A 12374-nucleotide genomic window follows, 5' to 3' on the forward strand; every position below is an offset into this window, starting at 1 on the left:
ATAACTTTCAGATAAGAAGGAAAATTAGAGACACCCAGGTGAGCGTCTGGAGACTGGAGACAGGACATGATGCTGAAATCAAACCTCGAAGTTTTCCGGCAAGGCAAGAACAGCCTCGGTATCCTAACCTTCCTCTACGGAAACCGAAGAGGGGACACTCTCCAGGCCTTGGCCAGAGCTGGAATACTACCGACGAAAAGGTCGATCTATATACCCATTATAGAAATTAACATTACCATTACTGAGCTCCATGGGCCGCGCATAGTTTCGGAGTCGGTGCTGTTATCGCGAATTTTGAGTTTTGAGGCAGAGAGTAGCGTCGCCCGAAGCTCCAGGGCCTCAATCGCCAGCTTTGTCGCACCCATGTCCCAAGAAACGTGTATTCAGTGAAGCTAAGCATTGCAGGGTGAAAATTCTGTGAGAGTAACGGTGCTTCTACCATCGCGAGGGGGACCATTGACCCCGAAAATTGTGAAAGTAACCGGTAGAGGGCTCTACCGCAGTTCTTTCCGATGAAGTACGAGCATCAAAGGAGGGTGGGACGGTCCTTTTCGATCCTTTGCCTGCGGACGTCATGTTTCTCTCGCAAAGCGAGGCTCATTCCTCGGGCAGGGGCGAATGCTTAGGGGAAATTTAAGCAGCTCTCGGAGTAACGAGGAATCTCCGCATCGAGTGGAACCAGAGAGAAATTCGCGGGCTGGGACGAAAGCACCGATGAGCAGCCCCTGTGAGCCCATGCGATGTGCGACGATAAGCAACAATAAGAGGATATGGTAATGAGCGAGAGGTCACCCAAAACGCTACCTCAGGCAGGCGACACGATCCGCTTACATATTCCGTCGCGAGGACTGCGACCAGGAATCCTTTCTTCTACAAGAAGGACGCCCTGCGGCTGACGCACTGTTTCGAGGGACTGATGAACGTGCGGAGTGACTGATGGAGTGCGACTCGATTCCTCGTGCACCGCTCGGAGAGTCGAGCCGCGTCTCGAAGGTAAATAGAAATGGAAGGTTCCCGGTCCCCCTCATGCCTCTCCATTATTTCAAGATCAGGTCGAGCCGAGGGATCGCTCCTCCTTCGGTTCAGAGTACATCGTCCTGCAAGATCTGGTATCCTTGTCCTAGGTCCAACTCGACTCACCGTTCGACATAGAGGATCCAGATTGCCGTCTCGAACGGGTCGCGAGTCGTGAATCGCAAGGATATTACTCGAGCAGCTTTCCCCGCCCGAGAGATACCTCCTATAGGATATTCGGCCGACCTGAGACCTGATGTTCGCGAAGACGAGGTCCATCTGTGTGGAATAAGTCCTTGGAAGAGCGGGAGCATGGAGTAGCTGATGACTTGAAGGAGACTGTGACTCCACGGAAGACAAACACGAGACGAGACGGGGCTAGACCAATGGAAGCAATATTGATCACGGTATGATTTTCATTCGAGCCAGGGCGGCGTTGGGACCCGGACCGTATCCGGGATGACTTCGGATTAGGTAGTTCCGATCGGGTGATACCTGAGTAAAGCTGAGAAAATCTTCGGAGTAGGCTCGACAGGAACTCCCTCTCTGCAAATCGCGCTATCCCCCCTGCTCCCCTCGTTTTACTCTCTGGGTATTCCAAGGTCTGTTTACCCCGCTGACACGAGCCTCATCTCGCTTCTGTTGATCTAGCCGGCGCAACTTCCGGGCTCCTTAAGGTTCCAGCCGTCATCCATCGAGCCCAGAACTTCGACGGGCCGATGACTCGGGGAGCTCTGCCGAGTTTCGAGGGGCAATCGTGGCTCCGCTTAAGGTTCTCTCTGCGGATCCCGTAGCTCAGATCGGTTGTTCCCCTCAAGGGGGAAGACGAATTATGCCAAGGCTGTGCTTTCCCGACAACAGAGGATTTCGTTTGAGATGGAATGTATCCCCTAGTGATCCCTCTCTGCCTCTCCTTCACATCAACGAACCCAGGCGATGAACTGTCTTCCGGAGTTATTCGAGATGAGTCAGCTTACTGCAAGAAAACAATCATCAGACGAACTGAGAGTGGCAACTCAGCTTTGACGTACAAGGTCGTGTTCTGACTCATCGTGGCAAGGGCCGAGTTCTCTCTCCCCCGTATAGGGCTGTCAGCTGCCATCGGTATCCCATCGCGGGACGAAATCCGCCTCGCCGCCGTGAAACTCGAAGCTTTACGTGAGTTCTATTCCGTCGGATTCTGTCTGGGGACAACAAGAAATATGCGTGTTACGTTGACCGTCAGTCGATCAGCAATCTCCACCGGCTAAACCGCGTGGGTTCTCCGCGCTCAAAGCAAATGTTTTTGTCCATAGTTTTAACGTGTTGTGCTCTGTGGCACTCGGCGGTGCTGAGTTCGAGGTGGGTAGCTGAATTCGGAACAATCCCGAATCTCGAACGCTTCAAACGCGGGCAGAAGAGATCAGGGCTATGAAGATGTTGAAAATTTCCTCCACAAGCTCCACGATCTCTTTGAAGAGAGACCGAGACCAGATCGTTCGGTCTATCATCTGCTACGGATCACTACGGGCGTGTCCTATTCCCATGGATGAGGTCATCTCGGGCTATTACTTCCGCTTGCAGAACTTTGGCAGCGTGTCATTGCTGACAAAAAGATACCGGGCCGCGCCGAGCGTCGGTTGACGATCGTTCGTCACGCGAGCCCACAGCGGCATTGAATTCCGACAGAGGAAGCATGGATCATTCATAGGCTGTCGAATCGATTTCAGCTCACGTCAGATGATTCTGATTCTCATACTTGTTGTCGATAGCTTAGTATGCCGCAGGCACCTTTCTAAAAGCGATACAATATATTGCTCGCGGAATACCGTGTCGTAGTAATTCGGGGCCGTCGCTGCGGTCGAGTGCAGGGATGAATCTCCTCCGGTACTCGTTACGAAACACGGCCAGAATCTCGTCTCGCGTATCCCCGGGAATCTTCGAGCGATAGGGGGTTGAGCGAACTCACTGATAGACTGATAATAACATCTATCGACGAAATTGGGCGTTCACGCGAACCTTCCCCGCGTCGGTGTTCGTGGAGTAAGACGAAATCCATGGATTGATTTGGAGAGAAAACGAAATCATAAGTTCTCCGCGGATTTATCTGCCCTGCTGATAGTGGTAGCCGGACGCGAGTCGATTCGGGGGCAGGCATGTTTCTAAGAGCTCTCTTCCACAGGATGAGTGGCACAAACTGCAAACATCAGTTAGGAGTTTCTCTCCTGCAGAAGCTCTGCAAAGATGAGAAGAGCAATTTTGTCTTCTCGCCCCTGAGTTTGGGAACGGCGTTCGCTATGTTGGCAGCTGGTCTGAAAGGAGACACGAAGGAGGAACTCCTCCAATTCCTAGGATGCAAGAACGAAACTGCCCTGCACGAAATGTATGCTTCCGTCTTGGCGAACAAGGATTTGCCGTTGAAGATTGCGAATAAATATGTCGCTCAGGATAAGGTCACAGTTTTGAAAGATTTCGACGAGTTTCTCAAGGTGAGTCCATTCTCCTGTCAGAGGAGAGATAAGGAGCTCAGGGGAGACATCCGCCTTTTGCAGAATCTTCCCTGTAGACGCTGGGATCTTGTTGTTTCTGGTGGCTTGCCCACGAAGCTATCGGGAGCTATCAGAAGGGTTTCATGAGACAGAGAGTGACTTGCTGAGAATCACTTTGTATCGGCCTCTCCAGACAAAATATCAGTCCGAGGTGGAGACCGTGGACTTCGTCGCCAACGGCAGAGCGGTGGAACAAAAAATCAACTCATGGGTAGCGGAGAAGACGAACAACATGATCAAAACTCTCTTGCCCGCGAATTCTCTCACACCCGATACCATCATGGTGCTCCTGAATGCGGTTTACTTCAAAGGTAGGTCAGCTGATCGGGGATTCCAGAAACGGAACGATTTCCAGGCGTGCGAACGGACGAATGCTCCGACTCAGATGAATTGCGATTTTAGGCACATGGGTTCAAGAGTTCCAGCCCGTTCCCGGAAAACTGGACTTCACACTTAAAGATGGGACGATTGTGAAGAAAGATTTCATGACGAAGACCTCGAAGAAGTTCCACTACAGTGAAACCGACAAGCTCCGACTGGTCAAGATCCCCTACAATGAAGCGAAATGCTACATGATTGTAGCTTTACCCATCGACGGGACCAAGCACATCGGTAGGAATTACTTCTCTAATCGGATCCGCTCCCCGAGACTTCCATTCAATCTGAGTCTTTAAATTCTTCGCAGATGACGTTCTCCAGCAGATGAGTCCTGCCGATATGGCAACAGCCATCAAGAATCTAGAGAGCGGCGGAGGGCTCCCGGTCGATTTGACAATGCCAAAGTTCAAGATAGAGTATAGCTTCGAAACCGTCAAAAGTCACATGCAGCAACTCGGTGTGGATAAAATCTTCAAGGCCGGCGTCGGTGACTTCAGTAATATGTTTTCGAACAGCGAGGTGAGTCTTCTTGGAGCTTCTCTGATCCTATTCGCGCTTATATCCTCGTCGTGGTCTTTCAAACTTGACAGCGCCGGGCTTCAACTTCCTCCCTGGTGGGTAAAGGGTGGCTTGGCTCCATTGCGTCCCAGAGAGTTTTCCTAATGGAGATATCAGCCCTGACTTGTCAAAACGGTTTCGGGGAAGATTAGTGTCGGTCGCTTTCGAATTCAAGCTGATGAGTAGTTATCAGAATCGAGAATGCGGGAGATTCGACTAACATGATTAATCCGAAATCGGGTGAGCGATCACGAAATCTCGGTGCAATTAACAGTCTTCCGCTTCCGGGAACCGCGACATTGATATTCCGGGATCGTGGAGCGCACTCTTGCCTTCTCGTTCGATCTGTGAGGACAGACTCCTTTTTCGGGTCCCCACATTTTCCCATTAAGCTGGCGATTTCACTCCCACTTGTTCCGATCCCATGTTCGATTGGACATTCCATATGATCACCATGCGAATAAGGTCCCGACTGAATTGCAGATGAAGCGACCCCCCTGTGTATCGGACCTTTTCCATCGAACCGTTGTTGATGTAGATGAAAACGGCACTCGGGCGGCCGCAGCTACCGGCATGATGATGATGGCCCGATGTATGCCGATGAACGAGGACTTCTTAGTCGATCGACCCTTCTACTTCGGCATCTACGCCGGATCGATTGACCTCTGTCTTTTCGAAGGACTCATTAGGGAATGAACGAATGTCAAAGAGCTCCCGGGAGAATCTCCGAGCGGAATCTAGGCGCCCGAGTAGCCGAAGAATCACTTGCCTTATGCATTCGACGAATCATCGTGGGAAAGAGCTCTCGGGACGAGTCTGGATCTCCCGGATAGGTACAGCGGCTATCGCGAGGAAACTAAGGGAAGAAGGGGAGTCGCGAAGTTTCCGAATTTATGATCTTTTTGGCTTCTGAGACCATAATACGATTCCTCTTACCCTTCCCCTCCTTCTGGGTGAGCTCGAGAGGAACGCTGTCCTCGTAGGAGCCATTGAATCGGTCGGATTGCAAACATGTTTTGACTCCGCGGCTCCCCTTCCGTCCTGACTCAACATCCGCGTTCAGATGATGGATGTGAGGATTGGGATCCTTCCATGACTCTCTGAATGAATGGCTCGTGTCCTCCCATCGATATGATGATAATCGCGACCTATAATTAAGAGCTGCCTTCGCTTTCATAGGACTTGGCGAGTCACGTCTCAACCATCTTCCATCGAGCTGTTGTTGAAGTCGACGAGAGAGGGACGAAAGCGGCAGCAGCCACGGCAATTGTGATGAATAAGCGCATGAGTTTAGGCAGATTGCCACCCGAGAATATAGTTGTGGTCCTGAACAGGCCGTTTCATTTCCAAATTCTTTGCGCCGACTCCGTTGCTTTCGCGGGGATTTGTCGAGGTCCGATGTGAACATATAATTTTCGAGTGGTACGTTTATCATCTGTGTATATCGGATATTAAAGTTCTGTCGCTAGCTGTTTGTATTTTTCGCACGGTAATGATTTCGGGGATTTTTCTGAGTCATTATCTTGAATGGAATATTCGACGTCAAGACCTCGGAATCTGAGGGCGGTTCCGACCTCAGAAGCCTCGAGCTATTCATAGATGGGGCACCGAATGGGAGTCTAGGCGCTCGGAAGGAAGGAGATGAGAAAAACTTTGCATGTAATTTCGCTTCCAGGTACTCGAGAAGGTATCCGTCTCGTCGGTAAAACACAAATGTGTGATCGAGGTTGACGAGAAGGGAACGAAAGCAGCAGCAGCGACGTCGATCGCAGTCACGACATACTGTGCATTCAGACAGATGCAAGAGCACGTTCTGATCGACAAACCTTTCTACTTCGCGGTCTCTGCGGAAGATGGGATGCCTCTCTTTTCAGGGATTTGTGCCAACCCCGTCTAGTCTCCTTCATCGAAGAGTCTCTGAACAATAAAAGTGGCTCTTCGGGATATCCTCGGCAAACTCTTTGACCTCAGCACATCTAGACGAAGTTTGTCCAATGGCGTCGGGCTTCTACCGCTCGAAACTAAAGGATCCGCCTGTCCCTGGCGAGGGGAGTTTTCGAGCCTGAGGGCGATGCATCGGGCTCTGCTGGGGGATGTCATTCCCTGATTGCCCCACCAAACGCTCTCACTTGATCTTTTCCGATCGTTACAATGCATCATTTTCTGGCGAAGGTTGAAGGAGGAGAGGGGGGGGGGCTTCGATCGACGGAAGAGCCTCAGTGAGGACTGAATTCTTCCGATTCTAGAAGAGGATCACGGATATCGGATCGGAGTTGAGCTTGTCACCTTTTATCAGAGTTGCTTTGCGCGATCAGACCCACGTAGAGCGCCGGGACAACTGGGTCTCAGTCAGGATCTCGTAGATGCTTCAACTATTTGGAGCTTTCGAGCGATCAAACTCGTCCATGGCTCGTAGACCCTAACGTAAACGAAGGCGTCATCAGCGCGGCGAACGACCTCGTGAGGAGTCATATTTCGAGGCTAATCTTCCTTTCCCGATTGCTATACGAGAGTCGTTGAGCGTGGTAACCAGAGACCCTGAATCCCTCGGCATCTTTCTCAATATCAAGCATTCAAACGAAGTCAGGACATGCTGGAACCATCTCGACCGTACTTCTGTCGAGTCCTTACTCCGGTGGAGCTCTGATCTTCAGGAGTGTGATCGTCTCAGCAAGCCACCCAGCAGCGGAATGAGGATCGCGATGGTGCCGAGCTTCCTATCCGTGTACGCTCTGATTCACGTCGGGGGCTTCCAAGTCCAAGCCTTGGTCGAGATCGACGGCTTCACGGAAGATTTCCTGGGGAAGTTGGAAGAGCTCCAGCAAGGTGTTCTCCTCCCTGGCGAGGGATTGCTACTCTTGGTGAATGAGTGCAGCAAAGCCACCGGTGTAAGTGACGAGGAGGCGGCTAAACTCAGAAACTTGTTCCAAAGTCTCGATGGAGCAGATCAAGTGAACCACTTGGTGATGTCGATGCAGGAACTGCTCGGCCGCCTCGTATCGAACTCGTTCAGGGATTGCATGGCGGAAAGCATCAACGATCTTCTAGAGAAATGCGCAAAGCTCGTGTGTGTGACTACTTCTGAGGAGCAGGATCTCAAGGGAGGCTTTCATAATTATCTCTGGTCCTTGGCCCTGAAGCGATCTCGATTCCTCGAGAACCTGAAAAGCCTTGGACCGCAACGCGGCTTCAATTTCCTCATGTGCGCAATCGATCCATTGGTCGTACCGATTGATGAGGTATAGAGGTAAAACGGCGGTTCGCTCACCGGAGGCTGCCGCCCTGATCAAGAATGGGAAGAAACGACGCAAACTTAGATATTCTGGTGAATGATCGATTCTCGTGTGCAATATTCCATACCGTGATTCATTCACCGCGGGCAATAAATGTCCTTTCGAATCTCTCCAAAATTCGCTCTGTCGGTCTGTCTGTCTGGTGCAACCCAATCTGAGCGCGCCGCTGATACTTCCAAGTCATCAGGTGAGCGTCTCGTCTGTCAGTCCAGAGCGTGACCATGGAAAGGAGGTGTCACGTTCCTCTTACCCTTCCTACCTGGTCTCGGACGAGCATCCTCCCGTTCCTCCTAGGAGGGATTCTATTCGCGCATCCCGATCCGTAGGGAACCGAGAATGTTGAAGTTGACGTGCTCATTGTTAGTGTTGACGTTCGTGACGGCAAGATGTCAGGAACTCGAGGAACCGATACCAGACTCGGAGGGAGCGATTGACGGTAATCTCACCACAATGCTCGTCACCCCTACTGGTCTCCTCTTGACGCTCTTGGATCTTTGTAATGTCCAAGCCAACGTGACACAAGAACAAGGTGAAGCGTCGTATGAGCTGTTCCAGCAAATTAACGCAACCAACGTCGACGACGTTATGGAGAAGGTGGCCAACCTCACCGGAGAAAGCTTCCCTCATTTCGGATTCTGTTACTCGGCCACTGTCATGTCGCATTTCGAAAGATGCGGCGAAAAAGTCAACATCACCGAATCGCAGCTCGAGCTCATGAAAGAGAAGTTTCCCCGGAGTTTTCCATGGATGATAAAACATTTGAGTGAGTTCATGGAGAACATGAGGACGATTTTCGGTGAGGAGTCGGGGGACGAGTTCATCGATTGCTCGCTCGATCCATTCTTGAAAATCGAGTACCCGTCACTTGACGCAAACGATAATAATTGAAATAAACCTTTCTTGCTGATTACTGATTAGGCTCTGTCCCTCTCCCGAAACTCTGCCGAAGATTCCAATGGATATACGCTGTTCGAAGAGTCGAGACGTCAGCAAACTCATTTAAAGTTTTGGGGCTTCCCTCATCGATTCCCTGATCGAGTCATTCGGAGGGCAAATTTTCCAGAAGCTTCGCGATATTGGTCATTCCATTCCATCATCTCGGGAAAATATTGCCATGATCGTCGCGTGAGAGGAGTTTCTGGGTCCCATCCGAAGTGAAGTCCCAAATCGACTCGCTGGCCATGACTCCACCAGTAGGGAAAGAATCATGTCATTGGTCGTCAATCATCTTCCACGATCAATGGGCAATCATGTTCAGTCATTCGCGAAGTTGAAGCAACTTCGATTTTCATGGGCAGATGCTGGTGCAAACAACATGGCATATAAAACGGAGAGGATGTCTCGAATAGTGTGTCCACCCATCAAGCTGACTGAGTCGCCCCAAGGTTGCAATCAATATTCGCTGTCACTGATACGTTCTACTCTGCCGTGTTCCCAGAGGACGGTCCACCAAGGGCTCCTGGTTGATGCTCATTTCAAGCAACCCGTCGTGAGTACCTCCAATAGATTGGAGCGAGCGGATTCTGAGCCTGGGGGTACCACCCTTCCCGGTATCCCAGAGCTGATCTTCTCGCTTCGAGACATATATACGAGAACTGAGGATACAGGAGGGGCACTGATTATATCTTAGGAACGATGTATTTTATTTTCCTTGGTTTTATCTTTCAGCTCCACCTACTTATAAATATTATTATACACTCCTAACCCGACGGATCCCTTCACGAATCGTGTAGCGGAGGGGTATCCGCTTGTCCCGAGAACATTGGAGTTTTCTTTGGAGCGGACCATCGGGTGAATTCAAAGAAAATGTACACTAGATCATGCAAACGGTCTTGGGAATTCCTCGATAATGTGAATGTTGGCCCGCTCATAGTTCCTGTTTCATTTGAAGATCTCGGAGAACTTCGACTTTGTGAACGAACTCCGATTTCTCCACACAGCCATCGCAACTTTCATCGAAGTCACTGAGGATCTTCCGGAGGTCGCGGATCTTCAGCTTCTTCAGATCGACGGTTTTGAGGTCAATGGTTTTCTCTGTGGAGTGGAAAGAAAAACCGATCACGATATCACCCTGACAATACATTGGGGACCACAGGGGAGACGCTCCGATTCTCTCGGAAAGGAGAAGTATCCTCGGCGGGAATGGGAGAATTGAGGTCAGCAGACTATGATTTCAGGATCCTTGGGGCAGAACTCACCGTAACGCAACTCGCAGACCTGTCGATCTTTTTTCTGCAACTTTTCGCAAACCTTGAGCGCCGGCATTCCCCAGCTCAAGGGTTTCGACAGCTCGCCCACGATTTTTGTGGCAGACTCTTCCAAGCCTCCTACGTAATAGCAAAAACGATTGTCCTGTTTCTTCGAAGTTAGACAAAAGTCTCTGAACTTGGCTTCGATTGCATCTTGGTTCGTTTTCTCTTCCGGTTCTAGAAGTTTGTCGAGCTTCTCTATGACGCTAACGCACACTGAAAAGCAGAAGGGAACTCATTGGACCGGTATCTCATTATTCTAGACTGTTCAGTGCGGAGAATATTCTAGAACATGCTGAATCCTTCGCCCCTTGCGGTTACTCCCCAATGGCCCGGAACCGGACCACTGTGGGAATTTCCGCTACCGAGAGAGTGCAATCCTCTAGGACGGAATCAGCGCTGCGAACTCCGTGATCAATAAAAGGACACGTCTCCGAACTCGCTGTCTCGAGTCGCCTTGAACCGCCGATCGATCGACCGCGCTACCAGATGATCCGATTGAATTGCACTTCGTGAGCGCTCCTTCAGGAGGAGACGAATATCCCGCGCTCAGGATGAGAATTCAGGAAGATTCGAGCGATGATGCCGGCTTTCTCACCTTCACATTCGCCCTCCTTCAGCGCTAACGAAGGGGTGGCGAAGACACAAAAACCGAGGATCGCCCATCCGATGGTCTTCATCGTGAGAGTGTATTAAAGCACGAAACACCCTACGGCGCGACTATGGGGCTGAGATGAACCGATTCGACAAGTGACACGTTATGCGTTCGAATTTTCTTTCGGGATGACGGCTCAATGAGCAGAAACCCAGTTGGCGAACTCCTATTGGCCAGGGGGAAGGGCGAGAGTTCGAAATTCCGGCGGGAAAAGAGCGGACGCGTTTTTCGAATGCGAGCTCGTTCATCCACAGACTGTCCCCTGATGATTTTCCCAATTCCTCAGATTTGCAGATGACACCTGATTGAGCCTCGATCAATGTGTAGCCCCAAACCCTTTACGGAGATGCAGTCTGAATGAGGGACGTCGCACATTGATCGCTGAGCAATTGTCGCCATCATTACGTCATTTCGTGACATGACCGGTCCTACGAGCTCTTTCTGATAGGCTCTGGAGCGTGTAAGTCGGGACTCTTTTTTGAGAGATTCGTCAAAAACCCACGGCATTCAGGGGAACAAGTTCACCGTACCTTCTTTGTCCTCAGCTCAGAACTGTGTATGGAAGCCGAGGCTGGAGACTCCAGCAGTGAGCGATTCAGTCTCGGAAGCCGTCGGGAATCGGAGATTCTTGCCGATCCCGAGCACGGGGATTCAGTTTAAGATTGGTTCCTCCGGATTATATGACGCTCCCGACTCCGATTCAAAATATGAACATGAACTTTATTGTGCTGATTCGGTCATCCAACAAGGGGGAGGGAGAGGAAGAGCTGGATAGGATCAAAATGAGAACCAGAAAGCGTCCAACTTCCCCAGGCTGTGCGAACGTCTCTTCCGCTACATCGCTATTTACATGCTATCATTGAATTTAACTCTATCAGGAGGCATAGGACCGTATCTGTTGTCAAAAGGTATCGTAGGGTCTGAAGGTCCGAAGGCAGCTAGGAGCACATTGACAATGGTGAGTAGAAACACAGCGACGACAATTATATTGTTCACAACGTCCGCCCGCCGCTGCTCCCAAGGACAGTTGAGATTCCAGCGAGCTACGGTGACCAGAAGACCACCTGCGCAAACAAACGTCAATTATTGGGAAATCTCTCCGTGGCTCCCCTAAGATGAAGGAGAAGATGGAAATCAGGATCTTGCGGATCGAGACAAGGTCTCGGGAGAGGACTGACCTAGAATCATTTGGAGCGCCATCGAGAGTCCGAGGAAAGCAAGGCATGCAGCATTCCACGGAGGTCTTGGTCCATATTGGGGACTTTGCTGGAGCACAGCCTTGAGCTGCGAAGCGTTGGCGGCCAATAGAGCGATGTCCATCATACCTGGATTTGAGAGTGAATTATTCGCTCGGGATCTCCTTCTTGGAGTCTCAGTCCCGCGCGCGGAGAATACTTCCGGCCTCGAGCCGCGATATCGACTCTCTGAACGCTTGTTCGAAGCACCGTTAGACAGTCCGCTATGGGCTCTGATCTACAGTGGCGGTCAAAATAATAGAGCCACCTAAAAACATCGTCTTCTTTTTTCGGAGGTCCGTAACTTTTCAGAAACTCCGCCGAATCGGACGTTTTTTTTGAAATTGAAGAGAGTTGGATGAGCTTCCCAATGAACACGTCACTTCTGACATTTGAATGCGTTTTGGGGGACTTACAGCCATCTCAATATCGCTTATTTTCGAAATTTTCTATCTCATTTTAAA

General features: G+C 50.6%; 3 protein-coding genes across 3 annotated transcripts in view; 1 reads left to right on the forward strand and 2 right to left on the reverse strand.

Annotated features, from left to right (window-relative positions):
* Positions 1-2133: 2133 nt before the first annotated feature.
* LOC100899421 (putative serpin-Z12) lies at positions 2134-6222 on the forward strand. The gene is made up of 7 exons (XM_003744218.1): positions 2134-2172; positions 3176-3482; positions 3676-3853; positions 3945-4154; positions 4228-4439; positions 5658-5900; positions 6154-6222. Exons 2-6 carry the CDS (start codon positions 3177-3179, stop codon positions 5880-5882), a joined length of 1131 nt encoding a protein of 376 aa, XP_003744266.1. The 5' UTR covers positions 2134-2172; position 3176; the 3' UTR covers positions 5883-5900; positions 6154-6222.
* A 3171-nt stretch (positions 6223-9393) lies between these two features.
* On the reverse strand, positions 9394-10841 carry Manf (mesencephalic astrocyte-derived neurotrophic factor). The gene is made up of 3 exons (XM_003744225.2): positions 10619-10841; positions 9970-10236; positions 9394-9805 (listed from the first exon to the last, which is right to left on the reverse strand). Exons 1-3 carry the CDS (start codon positions 10698-10700, stop codon positions 9639-9641), a joined length of 516 nt encoding a protein of 171 aa, XP_003744273.1. The 5' UTR covers positions 10701-10841; the 3' UTR covers positions 9394-9638.
* A 680-nt stretch (positions 10842-11521) lies between these two features.
* The window catches only part of LOC100904764 (ninjurin-2-like), a 2131-nt gene continuing 1278 nt past the window's right edge, over positions 11522-12374 (reverse strand). The window contains exons 3-4 of the mRNA XM_029111718.1: positions 11854-12000; positions 11522-11739 (exon numbers count right to left, since the gene is read on the reverse strand). Of these exons, the coding sequence (XP_028967551.1) occupies positions 11522-11739; positions 11854-12000 (365 nt within the window). The remainder of the gene's footprint in view (positions 11740-11853; positions 12001-12374) is intronic.

The sequence above is a fragment of the Galendromus occidentalis genome, unplaced genomic scaffold, assembly GCF_000255335.2.
Source record: "Galendromus occidentalis unplaced genomic scaffold, Mocc_1.1 scf7180000077463, whole genome shotgun sequence".
Classification (NCBI taxonomy): domain Eukaryota; kingdom Metazoa; phylum Arthropoda; class Arachnida; order Mesostigmata; family Phytoseiidae; genus Galendromus; species Galendromus occidentalis.